The following is a 24,079-nucleotide window of genomic DNA, read 5'->3' as shown; positions in this document are numbered from 1 at the left end:
ACATTCAACAGCATTGCCATCACTGGATCCCCCACCATCAACATCCTGGGGGCTACCATTGACCAGAAACTGAACTAGCCATATAAATACTGTGGCAGGTCAGAGGTTGGGAATTCTGAGGCAAGTAACTCACCTCCTGACTCCCCAAAGCCTGTCCACCAAGATACAAGTCAGGAGTGTGATGGAATACTCCCCACCTGCCTGGATGAGTGCAGCTCCCACAACACAAGCAGCTCAACACCATCTAGGACAAAGCAGCCCACCTGATTGGCACCACATCCACAAACATTCACTCGCTTCATCACTGACGCACAGTAGCAGCAGTGTGTGTACCATTGACAAGATGCACTGCAGCAACTCACCAAGGCTCCTTCAACAGCACCTTCCAAACCGTGGCCTCTATCACCTAGAAGGACAAGGGAGCAGATGCTTGGGGACGCCACCTCCTGCAAGTTCCCCACCAAGCCACTCACTATCCTGACTTGGAAATATATCACCATTTCTTCACTGTCACTGGATCAAAATCCTGGAACTCCCTCCCTAACAGCAATGTAGATGTACCTACACCACATGGACTGCAGCAGCTCATGAAGGCAGCTCACCACCACCTTCTCAAGGGCAATTAGGGATGGGCAATAAATGCTGGCCTTGCCAGCAATGTCCACAACCCATGAACGAATAAAAAATATTTGCAATACATCCAATATTCACACACCTGCAAACTTTATTTATGTTAGAGTTCATCGCCTAACCCAAAAAGCAATTGGATCAAACTAGAAACTAAACCAAAGGTTAAGATAGTTGATCTGGTAGAGGTTAACCAGGAAGCAATATGATCAGAATGATATTCTTTAATTTTTTAAAAATGGGTTATTTTTGAATCATTAAATAGCTGGTCAGTGTAAATTAATTTCCAATCAGCCATCACCCCTGCACTCACTGACCTACACTGGCTCCTGGTTAAGCACTGCCTCAATTATAAAATTCTCATCCTTGTTTTCAAATTCCTCCATGCTTTCCCTATTCTCTGTAACCTCATCCAGCCCCATAACCGTCCGAAATATCTGCAATGTTCCAAATTTGGCCTCTCGAGCATCCCCCATTTTAATTGGTCCACCCATTGGTGGCTGGGCCTTTGGCTGCCAAGGTCCCAGGCTCTGGAACATCTGACTGGCTCTCAAACCCATGTTCAAGACACCCCTTAAAATGTACTTCTTTGACCAGGTTTTTAGTCATCTAATATCTCCTTATGTGGTTCGGCGTCATATTTCATTTTATAATGCTCCCGTGAACCACCTTGGGGCATTTGGTTACATCGAAGGCACTATGTAAATGCAATTTGCTGTTGTGTTACCTGTGGAAACAAACCTCTACGTACCCAATGCAGCAACAGCTGCCTCAAAGCCGAGTTCCTCGTCGCCAGGCATCTCATTGTTCCGATTACGACTCGGGGGCCTCGACCCAGTTGGTGAAACAACTGGAAAAAAAAACGGAGTCAGAAACTTGTCTAGTTTTTCCCCAGTGCGCTAACTGATGCTGACAACACACTCAAGAGAAAAGAAATTATTCACAGAGGGTGATGGATTGTTCAATTTGGCATTTTTGCATAAAATCGTCATTGAGTCACGGCAGTGCTGCTCGCAATAGTCTCTTCTCTCGCTTTCTCCCGATCCCAACATCTTGGTCATGTCTCCTTTGGGGTTAACTCCAATGACAGCCCACTTGGACTGATGGGCCACCTTCTAGCTCAGGGCCAATGCTCTCCCCACCCATTTTAAGAGTTTTGTTTTCTGTCATTACCAAATTCAGACCCACGCTAGATTATGTTGGTCACCACATTCTCTAGTATCACACAGTAGGTGCTGCTTAATTTACTGCTGTCAAATAAGATTTAAATAGTCAATACCTATTTTTTTTTGTACAAAAACAAAATGCTGAGAGAGAGAGAGAGAGAGAGAGAGAGATGGAGAGAGAGAGAGACTCAAACATTTCTCATTTAAAAATAGGAAAAAGGTGCTGGTCTTTGCCCCACCCTCCACCTCCCCTTGCCCCTACCCCTCCCCTGGTGACCAGGGATTATTCTCAGTTTGCAAATTCATACCAGGACCACTAACCAGTGCTTTTTGTGGGTCTTTTACTCCCCTCTGAAGAGGCAGCGGAAGATGTCAGTGACTATAATACTCAGTGCTTCACAGAAAAGTAAGAAGCTGGAGAGAACCTTTCGGAGTTGTCAAAAAGTCTTGCGCCGATATTGGCAAACCAGATTCAAAATTGGATTCAGAAAATTTCCCAAAATAACCATCTATGGCAGTCAGCTTTTCCAGCATTTTAATCCCAGTCTGGACCTCCATCATGAGTGCAATGGAATCATTATTTTAACACCATTCGTCCAAACACTGCCCACCCACCCTTAGGGGGCTTGACAGGGTCGATGCTGAGAGGCTGTTTCTCCTTCTGGGAGAGTCTAAGACCAGAGGGCATAATCTCAGAGTAAAGGGGTCGTCCATTTAAAGCAGGGATGAGGAGGAATTTCTTCTCTCAGAGGGTAGTGAATCTGTGGAATTCTTTATCACAGAGGGCTTTAGAGGCTGGGTCATTAATTATATTCAACAGACAGATTTTTAATCAGTAAGGAAATCAAGGGCTACTGGGAAAAGGCAGGAAAGTGGAGTTGAGGATTATCAGATCAGCCATAATCTCATTGAATGGCGGAGCAGACTCAATGGACCAAATGGCCTACTTCTGCTCCTACATCTTAGGGTCTTATGGTCTCTTATTCTTCAAAGCTATATCCTGCTTCTCAGCTACATTACATTGCCTTAGCATTTTTCCAACATGGAGTAGTTCACAAAAACTGTATATTTCTCCAAATGAACACAAAAAATCAAGAGCTAATCTCAAGTTATCAGAAATAAAAACAACAGGAAAGAGAAGGCTGAGGGATGGCCTGATAGATGTCTTTAAGAATATGAAGGGGTTCGATAGGGTAGGTGCAGAGAATACATTTCCACTTGTGGGTGAGACCAAGAACTAAAGGCCATAAGTATGAGACAGTCACTAATAAATTCAATAAGGAATTCAGGAGAAACTTCTTTACCCAGAGAGTGGTGAGAATATGGAATTTGCTACCGTATAGAGTAGTTGAGGCCAATAGTATGGATGTATTTAAGGGGAAGCTAGCTAAGCAAGTGAGGGAGAAAGGAATGGAAGGATATGTTGATAGGGTGAGAGTGTCTAGGGTGCTCATGTGGAACATAACCTCGGCATAGATATGTTGGGCCAAATGGCTCACTTTGTAACCATGCATGACTGGCTAATTGGGTCACAGAACTTTACCTGGAATGCACAAAACATCAAAGATGAAACTGGCCAACATTAGCGGCAGGACCGGCCGGTAATCACAGAAGTTTCCTTCCCTCAGCTGTTCCGCCCTTTCTCGGATTGTGTTCATCTCACTGACACCCAACGGGATCTTCTTCAACAACGCCACAATTTCCGACTCCTGGTAAGCAAGCTTTACCTGAAAGAGTGGAAAACTTTGAGGATACATGCCACTGTGTTCCATGTGTAGGTCATCATTACTTGAAGGAAGAAAATGAATAAACTGCAGTCGCTATAGTCATAAAGCAAACTGGTGAGATGTTTCAGAATACAAAATGCACAGGCAGGAACACTGCAAGTATCGCCCCTGGCTTAAAACGAATGCAACACCAACCAAAATTAATCCTGGATGGTGGAAGTGGGAAAAGTCAGTTCGAACTTTGTAGCGGCAACTGTATTGTTACAAGATAAGATTTCAACCCAGCTGAGGGTGGGTTTCTGAGATCTCGGACACGAGTCTTTCACTCAAGTGACATTCATCATCGCCGAGCTACTCGTTGATGTCCAACAAGAAGGCAATGCCGGCCTCAGCACATTCCACCCGGATTGTTGACGCTGGTTTAGCAACTGCTCGAACAGTAGCTGTAGAACGGTGTTTGGCACCAGACTAACTAACATTCTTGACAGAAAGCGGTATAGAGACAAACATGGGAAGCGGAAGAGAATGAAGAGGCAGAGCCAACACTGGGGGCAATTATCATTTATCCCTTCCATTAGGAATCTGACAGGATTGGGGTGCTATGTTGGTTTGACTCAGGATTGGGGTGCAATGTCGGTTTGACTCAGGATTGGGGTGCAATGTCGGTTTGACTCAGGATTGGGGTGCAATGTCGGTTTGACTCAGGATTGGGGTGCAATGTCGGTTTGACTCAGGATTGGAGTGCAATGTCGGTTTGACTCAGGATTGGGGTGCAATGTCGGTTTGACTCAGGATTGGGGTGCAATGTCGGTTTGACTCAGGATTGGGGTGAAATGTCGGTTTGACTCAGGATTGGGGTGCAATGTCGGTTTGACTCAGGATTGGGGTGCAATGTCGGTTTGACTCAGGATTGGGGTGCAATGTCGGTTTGACTCAGGATTGGGGTGCAATGTCGGTTTGACTCAGGATTGGGGTGCAATGTCGGTTTGACTCAGGATTGGGGTGCAATGTCGGTTTGACTCAGGATTGGGGTGCAATGTCGGTTTGACTCTGCCCAATTTGACTTTCCACGAAATCAATAATAAACAATATTGCCAGAATGCGAAACAAGCAATCCACCTCTTTTTAAAAATGTATTCTTTCGTGGGATGTTCCAAAGAATACAAACATACGAATTAGGAGCAGGAGTGGGCCATTCGGCCCCTTGAGCCTATTCCACCTTCAATAAGATCATGGATGATCTGATTGTGGCCTCAACTCCACATTCCCCCCCTCCCCTGATAACCTTTGGCTCTCTTTGTTAGTCAAGAATCTATCTCCCTCTGCCTTAAAAATATTCGATGACTCTCCCCCCACCACTCTCTGGGGAAGAGGGGCATCGCTGGCAAGCTTAGGCAAGCACCTGCTGCCCATCCCTAATTGCCTTTGAGCTGAATTAGCGAACCAGATGGGTTTTTTTATGACATCGATGATAGTTTCATGGTCACCATTACGGAAACTAGCTTTTAATTCCAGGTTTTATTAATTGAATTTAAAATCCCACCAGCCACTGTGGTGGGGTTTGAACCCTTGACCTCAGAGCATTAGCCTGGGCCTGTGGAATATTAGTGCAGTGACATTACCAGTATCATCTGCACCTGATCCCGTCTAGTAAGTGGAGTTAAAATTGCCACCCTCGTGTTTTCTAATCAAAAACGCTGACTCACTCCACAGTCTACATTAGAAACTGGATTTACTTAAACCATTGGTGGGCAAAATAAACCAGTCCATCACCACCTGGTGTGTGGAATTTAGTTTGTTTGCGTCGATATTTTTTGAGGTGTTTTGCCCCTCCTCTCGATAAGGCGGGCTTGCGAGGAATATCTTCCTTTGTGGAAGCTGCAGCAGCTGGAGGTTGCTCAAAGTTGCAATTAACCTGGACCCGCCTGAAAGCTGGTTAAAGGTTCTAGGTGACTGGGCTGATGTTTTGTAAGGTTGGAGGAGGAAAGGGAAGTGTGCAATGCAGATGGAAAAAGGATTCCAGCGTCCAAGTAAATTTATTTAGGTGCGCCGCATATAATGTTTTCATGTTGGAAGAAAAACAATTCGCACACGGGTACTTGGCTGTGAATCAACGTATGTAACGGCATTCGAACACCCTTGTTCCAAAACTCAAATTAAACCATTTTCTTTTTTTTAAAAAACAATATATTTATTCTTTTATAGGAGCTGGGCTTCACTGACAAGGCCAACATTTGTCACTCATCCCTAACTGCCCTTGAATTAATTGGCTTGCTAGGCCAGGTCAAAGGGCAGTTGTGAGTCAACCACATTGCCTGGGCCTCTGGGTTGACTGTTCCAGTGACATTACCACTACCCCGCCTTCTCTTTCCTACATAGGCAGTTCTGCCAGGAGATGTTAAGCTTTTTATGTTATTGTAAAACTGTGAGCAATCTCTGATCTGCAACATTTTTGTTCTTTCAAGTGGCTGAGGAGTATGCAGCCAATCTTGAAATTTACAGAATTTTAATTGAAATAAAAACACAATAGCGGGGGGAAAAAAAACTTATTAAATCATGTTTACTGCTGTTTTCAGCACATGAAATAGAATCCACAAGACATTTTTTTTAAAAAAGCATAACTATTACAATTCCTTACATGGATGTAACAGAACATTCTGAATGTTTAATCTCCAAAAACAATCTCCCTTTTGTACACAGCCTACAGAATCTCCCATACTGCAGGAGATCCAATAGCTCCTTCGCTCCCCCAGGAAAGAATAAACAATTCTCCTACACCAACTGAATTGGATGCACTGCACAACCTCGGCAATAAAACAGTAGCACTGCAAGTCCAGAAGTCCGCTGGCGGGCAGAACTTTGGCACATTACCTTGTCCCAAAACTCAAGGGATTGGCGATCACCACATTATGGGTGCCACTACCAATGTCCCACCCACTGGGACACTCGGATTCTAGAGCAGCTCCCGGTCAATCTCGTGTGGGAAATCCACAGGAGCAGTCTGGGTAAAGGCTGCAGGGAGTTCTACTCGTTCCGTTCCTGATCCTGCTCTTGTTGGGTCTGGAATCCAGTAGCAAATTGCACCGTAACCGTTCTACCTTTCTATGAATTTCATCCACGCGCGTGAACTGGGTTTACGTTCCCCTTCCGGCAAAGATATGGCAGAGGGAGCAGATCCGGGGAAATCCACGTCCTTTTGTACTTTACTACAAAAAGGCAGATGATTACGGTTATCGTCTTTTTACCCTTGCTCACCTCCAGGGCTTTCGTTGATGCTGGTGGCCTCTGCAGCTCCAAGGAAAACATTCCAATGCTATAGGCCAGATTGTGGAGCTCCTGCCTTTCACTGAGGACTATTAGCAAGAAGGCAGCTTTAGCCAGGGTATTGGTAGCAATTAGCGTTTGCTTGTGAGTCGAAACTTTGTTCTTTTTGCCCTGAAAGAGACAGATACATTTATACTTTTATATGCTTCAATAGTTTTCAACAGAATTCAACATGAGAATGTTAAGTCTCGGGTGTGAAGAAGTTATTCAAATGAACATATGAATTAGGAGCAGGAGGAGGCCATTCAGCCCTTCGAGCCTGCTCCGCTACTCAATAAGATCATGGCTGATCTGATTGCGGCCTCAACTCCACTTTCCCGCCTACCCCCACTAAACTTTCACCCCTCCCTTGCTTATCAAGGATCTATTTAGCGCTGCCTTAAAAATATTCAAAGACTCCTGCTTCCACCACTTTTTGAGGGAGTTCCAAAGGCTCTCAGACCTCACAAAAAGTTTTGCCTCATCTCGGTCTCAAATGGGTGACCCCTTATTTTTAAACAGCGACCCCTACTTCTATTTGGCCCTTAAGAACACAAGAAACAGGGGCAGGTGGAGGTCATGCGGCACCTTGAGCCTGTTCCCGCCATTCAATATCTTCGACCTTAGCTTCAGTTTCCTGCCCTGATCTCACATCAATCAATGCCCAAACACCTATCGATTCCAGTTTTGAATATTCTCAAGGACTAATCACCCATAGAAGATTCACAACCCTCTGAGTGAAGAAATTTCTCCTCATCCAGTCCTAAACGGTCATATCCTTATCCTAAGACTGCGAGACCCCTAGTTCTAGGCTCAATCCACACAGAATTGACAAAGCATTAGTTCCTCTTCCCCATTCCGTCTGCTGACTTTCTACTTTAACAACCAAGGTCTTTTTCCCATATCCTGTTAAAAAAATAATAAAGCCATGCTCTACACTCAGCAGCTTGGTAGTACAGAACTAGAATCTTACTGAAGAGAGAGACATGTTGCTGAAGCTTTTCATCTTGCACTCATCAAGACAGATGCAAGAATGCCAAATTTCAAACGATCACAACAATTCATACTGCAGGAGAAGAGGGTGTTGATTGGTTGGTAAGTTGACTCCGATTAGCCGAGGCGTTTCCATGGATAAAGCAACAGGGATCTACAAGCTCCCCAACCTTCCAGATAATTTAAAAAAGGCGCAAGGCTTGAACATGTTCCTTTTGTTTGCAGAGAACAGGCCCCTGTCTATGAATGCATGCCACTTCTAGCAAGCATAAACGAGCTACGTTATAAGCTAGACTGGTTATCTTAAATTTGTTGTTAGTGTAGCTATTCGCGCACTGAGGATTGTTCAGCAAGTGCTGCCCCAGTTGTAGATTCACATCTAACAGTAGACATTTTGTTTTGGGTTTTGGCATTTTTGCGTTAGTCCTGATGAGTGTAGGATGAAAAGTTTTGGCAACAAGTCTCTCTTTTCAGCAATACCTGACACTCCCATAACTCTCAATTCCCCTTTTCAACACACATCAATCCAAAAAAAAAACATTTGGAAATCTGTTCCACCCATCTGTGGCAATATCTTGCGATCTGTTGTCTAAATCTGTTCAATGCCTTTCAAACAGCTTTTCCCATCCTCTCAATTCCTATTTCTCACCAGTATTCAATGCACTGGTGTGTGTCATTGTACTTTCTAACTACAGTGCACAAAGTCCCACCCAATGCAGTCGATACCAGAAAGTAAAACTACAGACAAGAACACACCACAGACAAAAAACAACTGGGGTCAATGCAAAGGACAGAATGATGATAGAATTGGACTTGACTAGTTCACTGTGTGCTATCATGTAGGATATCTTGCTTCAGTACTCCATTATTAGAGTTACGATGAACAGAATTCTGCAGCACAGGAGGCAGCCATTCAGCCCATCATGCCCTTTGAAAGGACTATCCAATTAGTCCAACTTCCCATAACCCTGAATTTTTTTTTTCCTTTTCAAGTATTTATAATTTCCTTTTGAAAGTTACTATTAAATCTACTTCCACCAGCTTGTTCAGGCAGTGCATTTTAGATTATCAGAACCTACTGTGTATAAAAAAAACTCATCTCCACTTTTGGTTCTGTTGTCAATTACCTTAAATGTTTGCAATGTAAAAGCAAAACAGCAATTCAAAGTTCACATCATTGCCACTTAAGATGCATTTGCTATAATCACATCAAGTGTGAGCTACTATTTTTATTCCTCTCACAGTTTTTCCAGTGTGTTCAAACTGAAAGATATCCAACAGTGCAATTAGATGATGGTTTTTGTCTTTCCACAGTTTGATTACCTGTACACAGCATTTCAAGTTGTACAAGACAAGAGTAAAATGCTGGTGGCACTACATCCATCACTTGCAGTGGCAGTTTAGGGAGCAACTTGAGGTGACAAATTAAAAGCATCGCTGAAGATGTTTCCTACATCAAAGCATCATCAACTTATTAATATTTCAATTCATAGCACCGCCACAAATCTTTTTATGTGGAAGTAGATTTACATCATCTCATCAGCACAAATCTGGCAATTCAGCCCAACTGGTCTCTGCCAGATTGATGTTCCACATGAGCCTCCTTCTACCCCTCTTCATTGCACTCTATCTACATATCCTTCTATTCCTTTCTCCCTCGTGTTTATCCAGATTCCCCTTAAATGTCTCTATGATATTCACCTCAACCACTCTATGTGGTAGCGAGTTCCACATTTTCACCACTCTCTGAGCAAAGAAGTTTACTATTAGTGAATTCACTATTGAATTTATTAATCTCCATCTCACATCTATAGCCCCGATTTTTGGCCTCTTCCACAAGTGAAAGCACTTTACATCTAGCCAATTAAATCTTAAGCTTAAATATCTCCATTAGGTCCAGCATTGGCTTCCAGTCTGGCAACACCTTGATCTCAAGATTATCATCCTTGTGTTGACCTCATTCTCACCCTATCTCTGTAAATTCCTCCAACCCTACAAATCCTCCGCACTGCCCCAGTTCTCACCTCTTGCGCACCCTCAATTTCTATCATATCAACACTGGTGGCTGTGCCTGGGCCCTAGGCTCTGGAATTCCCTTCCTAAACCTCTCCGATCCTCCCTCCTTCTCGAAGTCACTCCTTAAAACCTACCTCTTTGACCAAGCTTCTGATCGCCTGTCCTATTATCTCTCTCTGTGTCAAATTAGTCTTTTTAACACTGACGCAGAGCCCCTTGGGATGTTTAACTATGTTAAAGGTGCTGTCAGGATGCAAGCGGTTGTCGAGATAATTGTAGGCACAAACTCACAATCATTAAAAACTGAGAAGACAGTGTTTAAAAAACTGCCAGTCTTTCTAAAGATTCACAATAAAACAAAAGAGCAGCGACTGGAATCAATCGAGCATTCATTAATTCTTTTTTTATACCTTCGTCTGAGGCTGTTCCACCTTCAAATCCGGAGGATTGGCCAAGAGGTCTCTGGCGAGGTCAATTGCCAGTCGACAAGCTTCGTTATTGTAGCCATGGGCGTACAGTGCCTCTGCACAGGCAAACAACACCTAGAGAAAATAGGCTTAAATTATACCCACAATAAAGAACCTAGAACCAGATGAAACCTGGCACTGTAATATATATGCTATATATCTTCTTCCAAGGTAAAAGCAAAACACTGCGGATGCTGGAAATCTGAAACAAAAACAGAAAATGCTGGAAAAACTCAGCAGGTCTAACAGCGTCTGTGGAGAGAGAAACAGAGTTAACGTTTTGAGTCCGTATGACTCTTCTTCAGAGCTGCTCATACGGACTCGAAACGTTAACCCTGTCTTTCTCTCCACAGATGCTGTTGGACCTGCTGAGTTTTTCCAGCATTTTCTATCCTTCTTCCAACCTTTTTATTACATTTATTCTTTCATAGGGCATGGGTATCATTGGCAAGGCCAGCATTTGTTGCCCATCTCCAACTGCCCTCGAACTGAGTGGCTTGCTAGGCCATTTCAAAGGGAAGTTAAGAGTTAACCACATCGCTGTGGGTCTGGAGTCACATGTAGGCCAGACTGGGTAATGAAGCAGGAGGGTTTTTATGGTCACCATTACTAAGACTAGCTTTACATTCCAAATTTATTCATTGAACTTAAATTCCACCAGTAGCCACGGTGGGATTTGAACCTAGCCCGAGTGACATTACCACTTTGTCATTGTCTCCCCCTGCTCCCTACATTTACAAATTCTTCAGAAATCACATCAGTTAGGTGTCAGCTGTGACTCAGTCAGTAGCACTCATGCCTCTGTGTCTGAAAGTCTCGGGTTCAAGTCCCACTCCAGAGGCCACAGCGCCTGCCCTAGGCTGATGTTCTACTGCATTACTGAGGGAGTGCTGCTCTGTCACTCTTCACAACAAACAGACATTACCTGTCTTTTCTCTTTATAGGTGCTGAGTGACCTGTTGTGCATTTCAAGTATTCAGTACAGGATAGCTCTTTTCCCATCATTATGTAAAACATCGGCTCTGTCTTTTGGATGGAACGTTGAACTGAGGCCCTATCTGCCCCCTTCAAATACCCGAGGGGTCCCACAGGGCTGTTTTGGAGAATAGCAGGGGCTATTCTCCAGTGTCCTGACCAATATTTATCCCTGAAACATCATCACTAAAACAGATTATCTGATCATTATCACGTGCTTTGTGGGAGCTTGCTGTGCACAAATTGGCTGCGGCACTTCCTACATTACAACAGTGCCTACACTTCAAAAAGTTCTCCATTGGCTGCAAAATGCTTTGGGATGTCCTGAGGTTGTGAAAGGTGCTACATAAATGCAAATCTTTTGTTTTTCAATTGAGATCACTCATAAGGCTGGAAGCATTCATCACGTCTGTTGGGTAATTTTGAACCCAGCTCCCAGAGGTGAAGAGAACCACGTCTACTTATCCCAGAATATCATTCAATTGTCCCAACTCACAATCTTCACTCACAAATTGAGAATTACTGCAATGAGATGCAGGAGTATCCACAAACACTCTTCTTGTTTGACCCTTAAGAGTATCAGCTGACACAGGGGACTAGCCCACTTGTTTCAGGCTCTCCGATCCAGGTTACTGGTCTAAGACTACATCCCAACCAGCCAAATAAAAGGCCATAAGGATTGAAAGGAAAATCTACAATTGGTGAAAATCTGAAATGAAAACAGAAATTTCTAGAAACATAAAGTAGGTCAGTCAACCTCTGAACTCTTCACACCCCAATAGACATAACCTGTCTTTTCTCTGTTGTGTACTTCAAGTATTCAGTGCAGGATTGCTCTTTACCATCATTATGTAAAATGTCAATACATCAGACCAGAGACAGCACCCCAAAAGCAGTGTGTACCCTCAACAAGATGCACTGCAGCAACTTGCCAAGGGCTCTTTCGACAGCACTTCCCAAACCCATAACTTCTACCGTGTGGAAGAACAAGGGCTCATGGAGATAGCACCACCTGCAAGTTCCCCTCCAAGTCACACACCATCCTGACTTGGAACTTTATCTACTTATCCCAGGATATCATTCAATCATCCCAACTCACAAGCTTCACTCGCAAATTGAGAAATACTGCCAATGAGATGCAGGAGTATCCTTCAGCATCACTGGGTCAAAGTCCAGGAACCTGCTACCTAACAGCACCACACTGACTGCTGCAGCTCAAGAACATGGCTCACCACCACCTTCTCCAGGGAAATTAGTGCCAGGCAGTAGATTTTAAGTAACACTCACAACTTAAAAGTTTAATTTAAAAAAAAACCAAATAAGCCTGTACTTCTTGCCCAACTTTACATTGGGTGTATTGAAACAGGGGCTGACATACATAGTTAGGGTATTGGGCTTCCCTGCCAACTGGTCTCATTACTTGTATAAATGGCAGCACTGACAGATATTTGTTGAATTCACACATCGAGGTGGTGCTCAGGAGGATGTCACTTTGATGCCAAAATTGTAGAATGAAGGCAGGATAATCGAAATACATTCAGAAACTCGAGGCAGTGAGCCAGGCAAGCCTAAAGTATTTCCACTAAAACAGGAAACAGGTTCAAACCAAATTCACCTTACAGAATTTTCACTCTAGCAGAAAAGACCGCCAAAAATTTCTAAATTTTTCAAATTGAGCAGCAGGTGCCTGACTCAAACGGACGCAGGGATGATGTTCCTTCTGGCTGGCGGGGGGGGGGTCTAGGACAAGGGGTCATGGTCTCAGGATACAGGGTTGGCCATTTAGGACTAAGATGAGGAGAAATGTCTTCACTCAGAGGGCGGAATTCTCCACTGCAGAGGATGTGGAGGCCAAATCATTGAATATATTTAAGAAGGAAATAGATTTTTAAGACTCTGAAGACTTCAAGGGGTGTGAGGGGGAGAGCGGGAGTACGGCGTCGAGATAGAGGATCAGCCACGATCATGCTGAATGACGGAGCAGGCTCGAAGGGCCGAGTGACCTCCTCCTGCTCCTATTTTCCATGTTCCTAAATACCTCCTGAACTGGTCTCTAAGCCATTCAATCGTAAAAGCAAATCACTACCAGCAGCTCAAGGCAGCCCATCACTAACTACCTTCCCAGGGCACATAAGGAGGGAAATCTGTGCTTGAGATTTGTGAAAATTATTCATCAGTGGAGCAACGATAGTTTAAATGAAATACAGAATGTCAGGTGTACAAAAAACTGAGTGAGCCTTACTAGCATGCACGGTGAAGGCCAAAAGCCTTTTCAAACTCAAGTAATCTGTTTAAAAACTCAGGTTGTATTCATTACTGTTAAACAGAGTCACTGGTCTACGATAGAAAATAATGCTGCAAATTCAGCGGGTTTAAGTGCTGCACAGAGTATTTCAAAAACTGACAGAAAGTGGCACATTGATGGGTATCAGACTGGTCTTCTTTTGAAATGTAGAGGAATTACTTCACAAGAAGCCTTTTTTTATACACGTACTTTATCAGGTAAACTCTGTCTTTAATACCGCAAACAACAACCCGTAAGAAATCAATAACTTGAGGGACTCTGATCGCTTAACAAGAAAGGGAGGTGATGTTGCATTTGCTGATAGTGATCTAAGGATTTCTATAAAATCCAAAAGCAATAGAAAATTACTGAAAAAGAGTTTAAAACTAGACGTACAACATCAGGCCAAACTCTATAATACTGTGTTTAAACAAATATTTAGATGCTTCATTGGACAATTGTAGCTTAAGGTGGATTTTGATAGGACAGCATGAAGCTGTCAACAAAACATCCTGCCAGTCTTGGAAAGAAACGTATAAAAATCATTACAAAATACACTATAGCCAGGCAACTGAGTGATTGTATGTATAGTTCCTTGTAATGTATTTGTAACTAATGATTGGATTGCTAATGGGTGTATTATGTTATTCAAATCTAGTAAAGACATTAGTGTTTAATTTGAGCTTTGAGCGTTGTCTCAATATTTCTCACGATTCTCATGCCTGAACAGTGGAGTAATTTGTTAGGGGCAGATGGTTACATCTTACAGGAAGCTGAGGGGTGAACAATAATTATGGTGGTGTTTTCAGCACGTGCATGACTCTGACCTATTCTACCTTTCCCTGGAGTGGTACTGGGCTGCATTCTTGAACTGCGGCAGTTTTTGTGGGACGTACATCTCCAAAAAACTGAGACAATTGTTTTTGCAAGTGGGTACCTTCCTGATCACATCAGATAGCATAAAGGGACAATAACAGTGTGGAGATTGGAGTCCCTGTGGGCCAGATCAAGGCGGAGTGGCACGTTCGCTTGCCTGAAAGACATTCGTGTACAAGTTGAGGTTTTTTTCCAAAAAGGACAATCTGGAAAATTTGTGGCCATTTTGTTTTTGATTAAGTTCTGTTTCATAACTTGCCCTGATAGAATTTGAACTCATGATCTCTGGGTTATTAATTCTGTGCTACAACTGCTGCACGACCATACTCGCTGTCCATCAAAAGTCAAAGATCTTTTTTTTTGGGAAAAGAAAGCATTTACCTCCATCCTACTCTCTTGTTCAAGTGGTTTTAACCCAGCAAAGATGTCCTGTTCCTCTTCATTGCTTCCATCTTGTTTTTCCTCTTCCTTAGCCACTTCCTGTGGATTAAGGTAATAAACCTGATAGTCATCCTCGCCCGGAACATCGGCAATTTCCGGCCCGTGTGTTTTCGATAAGGAGTCAGTCTGTGCAAGAGCTTCTTGTTCACCGTTGCTCATTTCTTCACCCTGTTCTCCAGCCTGCCCCTTGGCGGCAGTGCCGTTCGCTTCGGGGTCAAAGTTTTCAGCAAAGAAACCTTCGTTTTCATCTGGGTACAGGCCCTTGTAGCTGTCGGTGGGACCATCGTCAAAGTCAAAGGTATTGCAGGCCTCAGCCCCAAGTGCAAGGTTCCCGTCGTCCAGGCCAAGTTCTGCCAGGTCGGGTTCCAGTGAGCTGTCTTCGCTGCTCGTCCGCCTTTTCCCTGAATGTTTGCCGGCAGAGCATTTCCCCTGAGGTAGTTTACATTTGGTTGTGCTCGGCTTATAAACGGGCTTGTCGGCATCTGTTGACACCCGGCTCAGGCTGGCCCGGGAGACGTCGGAGGTAGCTTTCCTTTTGGCCGCGCTGTCTTTCGGCCGGACGGCCGTTTCGGGCGGGCTCCTGCCTTTGCTGACCGGCGCCAGCTTCGCCCCGGCCGCCTCGGGCCCGGGGGTTTTCGGCGGTGCCGCGCCGCCGGCCTCGCAGGTCGGGTCGGCGCTCGGCGCTTCCCCGCAGGCCTTGCTGCTCTTGTGTTGCATCGCTTTGGCCCAGCAGAAGCTGCTCTTCTTCTCGGCGCTGTTATAGGTGATGCCCGGAATGGGGAAAGCCTCCTCCCAGCTGAAGTAGCACGCCTCCACCGCAGGCTTAAAGCCCTGGAAGAGTTTGTCCAGCAACTTCCGGTGCTGACCTCTCTTCACAATTTCAATCACCTTCAGGTGCCACTGCCTGAGCTGTGAGCAAAGTTCTTTCCTCCTGCAACAAATAAAATTAAATATTACAAAAAGTTTTAAAGCAAATATCAAATTTTGCGTGGTGCAAAGAAAGTTCTGCTGCGTCCAGGGAGTTGCAGCAGTACAATCTACGTGGAATTCACTTGTTTTGTGATTTGAGCTACCATTTTGCAATGGGTAACTAATTTTAAGCCCGCATTTCTTGTAAACAGCCCTGATCAATCCAACACTGGAGTCTCTAAGTCTGCATTTGTGCTGCTGCTTTTGCCTCAATGCAATGTCGCGTCAGCGCACAGCAGCAGCTAGAGAATTCTGCCAAGAGCAGTGAAGCATTGCGAGGCGAGGTCTCTTCCCCGGGTGGTCTCGCACCGCCTGTACCTTCCCGAGGACCTGCATTTCAACATCAATCCAATCACAAACACAGGAAACCTGATGGGCAGGAAAAGACCAGCTACTCCGCCAGGCCTGCCCCACTCTCAGGGCATCAGGACTAGGTGACTCCCTTCCCCTTCAACCCACCTCATTGCACAGCCACGTAAGCCAGGACAAAGCAACCCGCTAGATCGGCAGCTCCTCCACCACCTTAAATATTCACTCCTGTCAACACCGGCGCATAGTGACAGCAGTGTGCACCATATACTCGCCAGTGCTCCCTTGGCAGCACCTCCTAACCCACGGCCTCTGCCACCTCGAAGGACGAGGGCAGCAGATGCACGGGAACACCACTGCCTGCAAGCTCCCCTCCAAGTCATACACCATCCTGGTTTGAAACCATGCCGCCATTCCTTCACCGTTGCTGGGTCAAAATCCTAGAGCTCCCTCCCTGACAGCACTGTGGGTGCACCTACACCACATGGACTGCAGCGGTTCAAGAAGGCAGCTCACCACCACCTTTCCAAGGGCAACTAGGGATGGGCAATAAATGCTGGCCTAGCCAGCGATGTCTACATCCCACAAAAGAATCATAAAAGGTAATCTCCCAGGGGAGGCCAAAAAAAGACGGTAAGAAAACCCAAGGGCAAATAGACAAAACATTACTATGGAAAATTCCTCTCCACCTCTCTCAGGTTTGGAATCCCAGTCCTGGAGGTTGCGTGGAATTATTTCTAGGCTTTCCAAACGGAGACAGTTCCAGAATTTAAGGAGAGTATTTTCATACTCCGGACTCTTTGTTACAACAGTGGTTACACTTCATTGACTGTGAAGCACTTTGGGGTAAACTGAGGTCATGAAAGGTGCTATATAAATGGAAATCTTTTTATTCAGGTCCTAGCGAGCTCGAGGCAGATATTAAATAAACAAAAATCACAACCATCCAAGTCATAAGAAAATGTGGGTCTTTATTTTAAAATCCAAACCCAACAATCCCAATAGTTTGAGTTACCTGCTCTCTTCAACTGTGCTAGGGCCCTGCGCTACAGGGAAACAGGGATCGCCTCAGCTTCTCAACGATAAGAACATTTAATTACCTCTGAGGGCTCATGGTGGGATCCAGGACTGCCAGTCGCCATAAAACCACCATCTCGTCACACATGCTGGCACACGCATGAGCTGCCACTTCTGACTGGCCATTACTACGGCCTGTGTGACCACTGGCGCTGCTGTGGGACGCGGAGGTACGCACACTGTACCACCATCCAATTATCTACAGATTAAAGGAATTGGAACAAGAATCATCAGCTGAACTTACTGGAATTTGAGTTTGCCGTAAAAACAGCATTAAACTTGAGCATTTCATCTGTGCAAAGCCGAACCTGGGCACAATCTACTTTTAATCTACAGCCCTCTTGAGCTCCCACAATCTGTGTGTTTGCAGGCTTGCCAAACCACATCAAACAGCTCTTAAGAATCAACCACTTCACTGGTGCTGGACCGGAGTCATGTACAGCAGAGTTGCTGCACTTTATAGGCAAACAAAACGCCCATATTGTGCACAGCAAGATCACACAAACAACATGAGATAAATGGCCAGTTGGTCTGTTTCGATTGGGGGGCTAAGGGTTGGTCAGGATGCCAGGAGGAAGCTCCCTGCTTGGCATTGATCCATGTAGATTTTACCCCCTCCTCGCCAGGCAGGTAGGGCCTCAGTTTAATGTCGCATTTCAAAGGTGGCATATTCTGCCACACCCCCTCAGAACAGGCCGGGTCAGGTCTCAGCAACATGCTCTAGGCCTGAAATGGGACGTGAACCCACAACGTTCAGACCCAAAGGTAATCAGGACAGCTGAAAGTCAGCTTATTGGGGCAGCAGCATGAGAGTGTAAGAAAGAGGAGCAAGAGGAGGCCATTCAGCCCCTCAAGCCTGCTCCACCACTCAATAAGATCGCGGCTGGTCAGACCTGGTCACCAACTCTGCTTTTCCTGCCTGCTCCTCATTTCCCTGGATTCTATTATAGTTAAAAAAACCGTCTCAGCCTTGAATGTGTTCAAGTGACCCAGTCTCCACTGCTCTCTGCATAAGAGAATTACAACATTCGCAAACCTCCGATGAAGAAATTTCTCCTCATCCCCATATTAAATCGACAGCCCCTTGTACCATATGCTCCCTGGTTCCACATTGCCCCAAGAACAGAAACATTCATCTTCTCAGCATCAGTGTGAACTTGTAGAACAGGCTCTTTTCAGAATGCTGGGTTAGTCATCAAAAAAACGCAGAGTTAAAGCACATGGAATGAGGTTAAAGGTTGCAGGAGCAAGGGCAAAGGTTATGCAAGGGCCTGGGTGGGGAACCTCCTAAATGCTTTCATTATATATGCCCTGTTGCTGTGGAACCTGGTCCACAGGGAGGGAATATTGGCACTGCCCGTGTATCTTAGGCTGGTGTCAAAACAAATCCATGGTGTAATTTCATTTAACGACTGGCAGTTTCAAAAGGCAAGAGAGGCGGCTCGAAACTAACAAGCAAAACAAGAAAGCGACCAGCTTCAGTGAACATGATAAAGTCTTATCATGCTTCTCCATGCAATTATAGCCCTGTCCCGGCACACACTTGCTCTGGTGACTCACACAATCAGTTTGTGTAATGATAAGGGAGGCGCACTTGTCTTTGGAGAAATTACATGCCTGGTTACTTAATGGTGCGTCTATACATGAATGTTATACTATCGGTGCAACCAGTCTGAGACTAAGTTTGTACTCTCCCAGCCAGCAATGGGCCACAGCTATGATCAAGTGCGTGTATAAGCAAGCACAGGCCTCTGCTCCCACGTGGTAATTGTCGGCAGGTTCTGTAACCCACATACTCAAAGTACTCATTGTAAGTTCTGGTCAGCAAGTGCAAGAGATCCCAGACATTCCTTGTAAGGTCAGCTCTCCTCGCTTGGCTGTTATACTGTCGCTTTTGCATCATTGCAATCGCTGCATTTCCAGCACAAATGCGATGGGCCAAATGGCCTCCTTCTGTTTCTGGTCCTATTTCCGCCTTAAAGCTATAATGTGAACGCCCGAGAGTGATGTTTCCTCACTCCCTCACTGACAACACGGTTGTACTACATACACACATTTTCCAGATTTGAACCACGGCTGAATGAACGGGCACTCCGGTGTTTAAAGGGAATGAATTTGCCCCTTACCTGCTCATACGTCAGACACTGATCGGTGAGAATTTCAAGAAGGGGAGCTGCATTACTATCACGGCGTTTGAACATCTCGCGGACAATAGATAAAAGGTTCCAGATGCCCTCTGGCTCTCGCCCACGAAGGGGGCGTAAGAGACAAGCCCATTCTGCAGCAGCTGGTGGCTCCGTTGATGATAAATACAAAGAGTTGACATCGCTGCAGAGAGATCAAAATACATGTTACAATGAGATCATTATTTGCTTGGGGTGGGGGGAGGTGGGTGTTGGGGGGAGAGGGGTTGGAAATTTGCATGACTGCAGGGAAAGAACAGAGGAGTAGTTGGAAGCTCAAAGAACCCTCTCAAGTGCAATGGGCCAAATGGCCTCCTTTTGTGCTGCCTGAATGGATCATTCGAGGCTGAGCTGAAAACACAAACATGAATTTTGACTGCAGCCACCAAATGTACCTTAGCAAACATGCACGGACTTCCAAATGTTTATCCATACATTCCCTGCTAAAGATTAGGGGCATAAAAGCCTCTGAATTTAGTAAGATTTTAATTTTAAAAGGTGCATGACAAGATATTAAAAGGGAACATTAATTTTTAGCTGGGGGCTGGGCCAGCATTTATTGTACACCCCTAGTTGCCCTTGAGAAGGTGGTGGTGAGATGCCTTCTTGAACCGCTGCAGTCCATGTGGTGTAGGTACACCCACTGTGCTGTTAGGGAGGGAGTTCCAGGATTTTGACCTAGTGACGATGAAGGAACGGCGATATATTTCCAAGTCAGAAGAGTATGTGACCTGCAAGGGAACCTGAAGGTGGTGGTGTTCCCATGCTTCTGCTGCCCTTGGTTGTGGAAGTCACCAGGTTATAACAGTTATCTTACACTAGCGTGATACGAAATTTATGGCACTGTAACATCATGAACAGAGGACTCCGACTCATGCCTTTAGCAACCATTTTATTCTCAAGTGCCATTAAGAAAAGTTGGGTTCAATTAGATTAGGTTCATCTCCAATATAGCTGAATCTTAGATTGGATTAAATTCGGACGTTGGGCTAAATTAGAATGAGTCAGCTTAGATTAAGTTGGGTTACATTAGCAGAAATAAATAAATAGAACGGATAGAGGTTTGAGAAAATTAGTAGCAGACTTGATTGCTTCATTTTAAAAAATTAAACTGTACTCAAAGGTCTACTTTAGTAACTTAGCATTATTACAATAGATGATGCATCTCCTAAAATTTAATGCTTTATTGCCGGAATATTAACACTGTCACAGTCTGTGAGTTGAGAAGGTACAAACTGTACAGACCAGAAAGACGGGCAATCCTTGGGCCTGGCACCAGTATACCGGGTATAGTCACTTTACTAGGGAGCCAATCTAGTTTAGAAAAGCACTAATCTGGTTGCTAAAAGTTATGAAATAAGTCACTGTTGTGGTCATTAGTCTGTGGAATTCTCTTCCTCAGTGAGCGGCGGAGGCTGGGTCGTTGAATATATGCAAGGCTGAGTTAGAGAGATTTTTAATCGACAAGTGAATCAGGGGATATGGGGAACAGACAGGAAAGTGGAGTTGAGGCCACAATCAGATCAGCCATGATCTTATCGAATGCTGGAGCAGGCTTGAGGGGCCGAATGGCTGACTCTTGCTCCTAATTTTTGTGCTCTCGTGTGAGGCTACTCTGATTACAAAGTACAGACATAAAGGGCTTGATTTTAAACACTTCCCACTCCACATGGCAGCGGTTTCAGCCATAGACAAGGCTCCTGCTAAAGGCCGGCAAGGACGCTAATATGAAAAAAAGTGATGACATCATTGACGCTGTGACCCAATATTAACATCAAAGCCCGGGAGGCAGGCAGAGTGTTCGTGCCTTTTGCTGATTGTCACGGAATCTTGCTTTGCACACCGTTGGCTGCCGTGTCTGCCTCAGCATTACACAGACTAGACTTCAACAAAATAAATTCACTGTGAAGTGCTCTGAGCCATCCATAGGATAGCTCACTGGAACACAAGCCTCTTTCACCAATTGATTCTGGTCCTACAGAGGAATACAAGGAGTGTGTTAAAATAATATCGTGATCTACGTATATTTTGGTGCATTTCCAATTTGCTGTTTGGTGCAAAAAACTGGAAACCTGAGCGGCTTCTCTGATTGAGAGAGACAGACAGTCTAGCATTTCGATAGAGTTTTTGTTAATTGCCTCAGGACATCCCGAAGTATTTTGCAGCCACTGAAGTAGTTTTTGAAGGGTAATCACTGCCGTTTTGTAGGAAACGTGACAGCCACTTTGTGCACAGCAAGCTCCCACAAACAGCAATGTTTTAATAGCCAGAAAATCTGTTTATGTGATGTTGATCGAGGGATAAATATTTGCCAGGGCGCCTGGGAGAACTCCCCTGCCCTTCTTCAAAATAGTGCTGTGGGAGCTTTACGTCCACTGCGGAGAGCAGACAGGGCTTCGGTTACATGTCTCATCTGAAAGATGTGCTTCTAACCAGTGCAGTACTGAGGGGGCCCCTCAGTGCTGGACAGGAGTGTCAGCTTTGATTATTGTGCAGCAGGATGTGAACCCACGGCTGTCTGACTCAGAGGTGAGAATGCTGCCCACTGGGCCACAGCTGACACGGAATGAAAACTATGACACCTAGGAATGCCAATGGAAGAGGGGATTAAGGGAAAGAATTACCTGAACACAACAGGAGAGGGGCCACAGAACTTGTGGAGCGTTTTCTTGATGTTGTCACTGAGTGTAGATTCATCAAGGTACCAGGTGCTCTGGTCTGAAGCAGATGGTCCAGCAGTGGGATCTGTCAATAGCAATCAACTTTTTCAAGTGAATTTAAGGTTTCCCACAGTTAAAAGCTGGCAACAGAGTTAGATAATTTTTTTAAAAAATTTGTTTAGCCAGAAGTACAAGATATTACCTTACAGTATTTACAGCATAGAAACAAGCCATTCCGCTCAACAGGTCTATCCTAGTGTTCATACTCCACATGATCCTTCTCCCAATTCACCTCATTAACAAATCCTTCTACTCCTTTCACATTCGTGCTTATCGGACTGCCCCTTAAACATATCTGTGCTATTCGCCTCATCTCCTCCCCACAGTCGAGAGTTCCACATTCAGCTCAGGTGGAAAGAACTGTTCTCGATCTCGGGCTGTGTAATACTCAAAGCGGCAGAGCTTAATACTGATACTGGCCACCTGCCTCACACTAACGTGCCTGTCCTCAATCCGTGCAAAGAGTAATGGGGATGGCAGTAATAAATGTCACAAGCAATGTATTCGATATGATCAGCACTGTATAGCAAGGTCTTGGAAGCCACACCTCACTAAACCACCTGTCCCATGATAAACCCTTATTACATTGCACGTTATATTAGCAATGGTTCACCAGGTAGTTTGTTGGGGTGAAGATCTATTGCAGTATTTTGAAAACTTGCACATCAGTGCAAGTCTTGGGCGTTATAAATCTCTACTTCAAAAGAATGAAGCTGGATTTGGTTTTGACTGAGTCATTCTTGCAGCTTCTGGCATTTGGTTAGGCAAAGTTCTCCATTTTGTTTCCTGTGTGTAGGATACGTGATGTCACGTTATGTTACGCAACTGCACGGTACATGGACATCGGAAATCATGCAGAAAGACAAAAGTAAGGGGAACATAACCTCCAAAAATAGAACTTTACTTAACATGTATTGGTGACTTTCTTTTCCCAGTGAAAAATCTTATGAAGGATTTATAACCTACTGGAGACTTTTCTTGGCCCATGAAAGTTTATACATTGTAACTCTGTAATTTTCCAATCTTGCAATGCTCTTATTTCCTACTAGCTGCTGCAGACCAAGTCTGTAAAACCCAGCCAGTGTCTGATAGCTGAGATAATTCTAGTGTAGCATCGAGAACATTTAATATGGCAAAGAAATTGCTGCAAGGGAGCCAGTATTAGATTATGGTCACTAGTCTACAGAGCCTAAATTGTGGATATCATTCTAATTACTTGCAAAGGCAAAGTGTGGATGAAAGCTCCCCCGTGGGGTCCATCATGACCAATTGCATTAAAAAGCAGTCCTGCGCCCTGTTTACCAGTTCAGTCACATTTCCACTTGTGGCATTCTGAGTTAGTCAAAGTCATCCATTATTACTACATACAAACCATTCTGATCTCATAAGATGCTGCTGCCCTATCTCACCATTCCTCATGGACTGTAGTAGACTGCAATTGTTAATTAGTACTCTAACCTTTTTTCCAAAACTGCAGCCAGTATATTTTCACTTCTCCCCTGAGGCTGTTTAAATTTCCTCAAGATCTAAATTTTTCCGCATATGCCTAGCATACAGCATCCTAGGCTTTCTTAATAGGGGCATAGAGTACAAAACTGTGGAGGTTATGTTCAGCATGTGTAAAACACTAGTTCGGCCTCAACTGGGAGTTCTGTGCCAGTTCTGGGTGCCATGCTTTAGGAAAGCTGTTAATGCATTAAACAGAGGGCAGAAAAGATTCACTACACTGGTTCCAGTGATAAGGAATTTCAATTACATTGATAGATTGGAGAGATCGGGACTATCTTCCTTGGAGAAGAGAAGGTTGAGATTAGATTTGATAAAAGTATTCAAAATTACGAGGGGTCTGGACTGAGTTGGTAGGGAGAAACTGTTCCCATTGGTGGAAGGATTGAAAACGAGGGGGCATAGATGTAAGGTAATTGGCAAAACAAGCAATGGAGACA

At 44.5% G+C, this 24,079-nt stretch overlaps 1 protein-coding gene across 2 annotated transcripts in view; it reads right to left on the bottom strand.

Annotated features, from left to right (window-relative positions):
* zswim8 (zinc finger, SWIM-type containing 8) overlaps nt 1-24,079 on the bottom strand; it is a 188,356-nt gene that overhangs the window by 38,632 nt on the left and 125,645 nt on the right. For both annotated transcript variants that reach the window (XM_078531005.1, XM_078531003.1), the window contains 8 exons: nt 22,038-22,158; nt 19,357-19,558; nt 17,254-17,429; nt 14,816-15,806; nt 10,243-10,374; nt 6,776-6,955; nt 3,337-3,520; nt 1,379-1,477 (listed from right to left, as the gene is read on the bottom strand). In XM_078531005.1, the coding sequence (XP_078387131.1) occupies nt 1,379-1,477; nt 3,337-3,520; nt 6,776-6,955; nt 10,243-10,374; nt 14,816-15,806; nt 17,254-17,429; nt 19,357-19,558; nt 22,038-22,158 (2,085 nt within the window). The remainder of the gene's footprint in view (nt 1-1,378; nt 1,478-3,336; nt 3,521-6,775; nt 6,956-10,242; nt 10,375-14,815; nt 15,807-17,253; nt 17,430-19,356; nt 19,559-22,037; nt 22,159-24,079) is intronic.

This window comes from Cetorhinus maximus, chromosome 27, assembly GCF_964194155.1.
Source record: "Cetorhinus maximus chromosome 27, sCetMax3.hap1.1, whole genome shotgun sequence".
Lineage (NCBI taxonomy): Eukaryota > Metazoa > Chordata > Chondrichthyes > Lamniformes > Cetorhinidae > Cetorhinus > Cetorhinus maximus.
The sequence above is the reverse complement of the archived record's forward strand: the minus strand, read 5'-3'. Positions and strand labels throughout refer to the sequence as shown.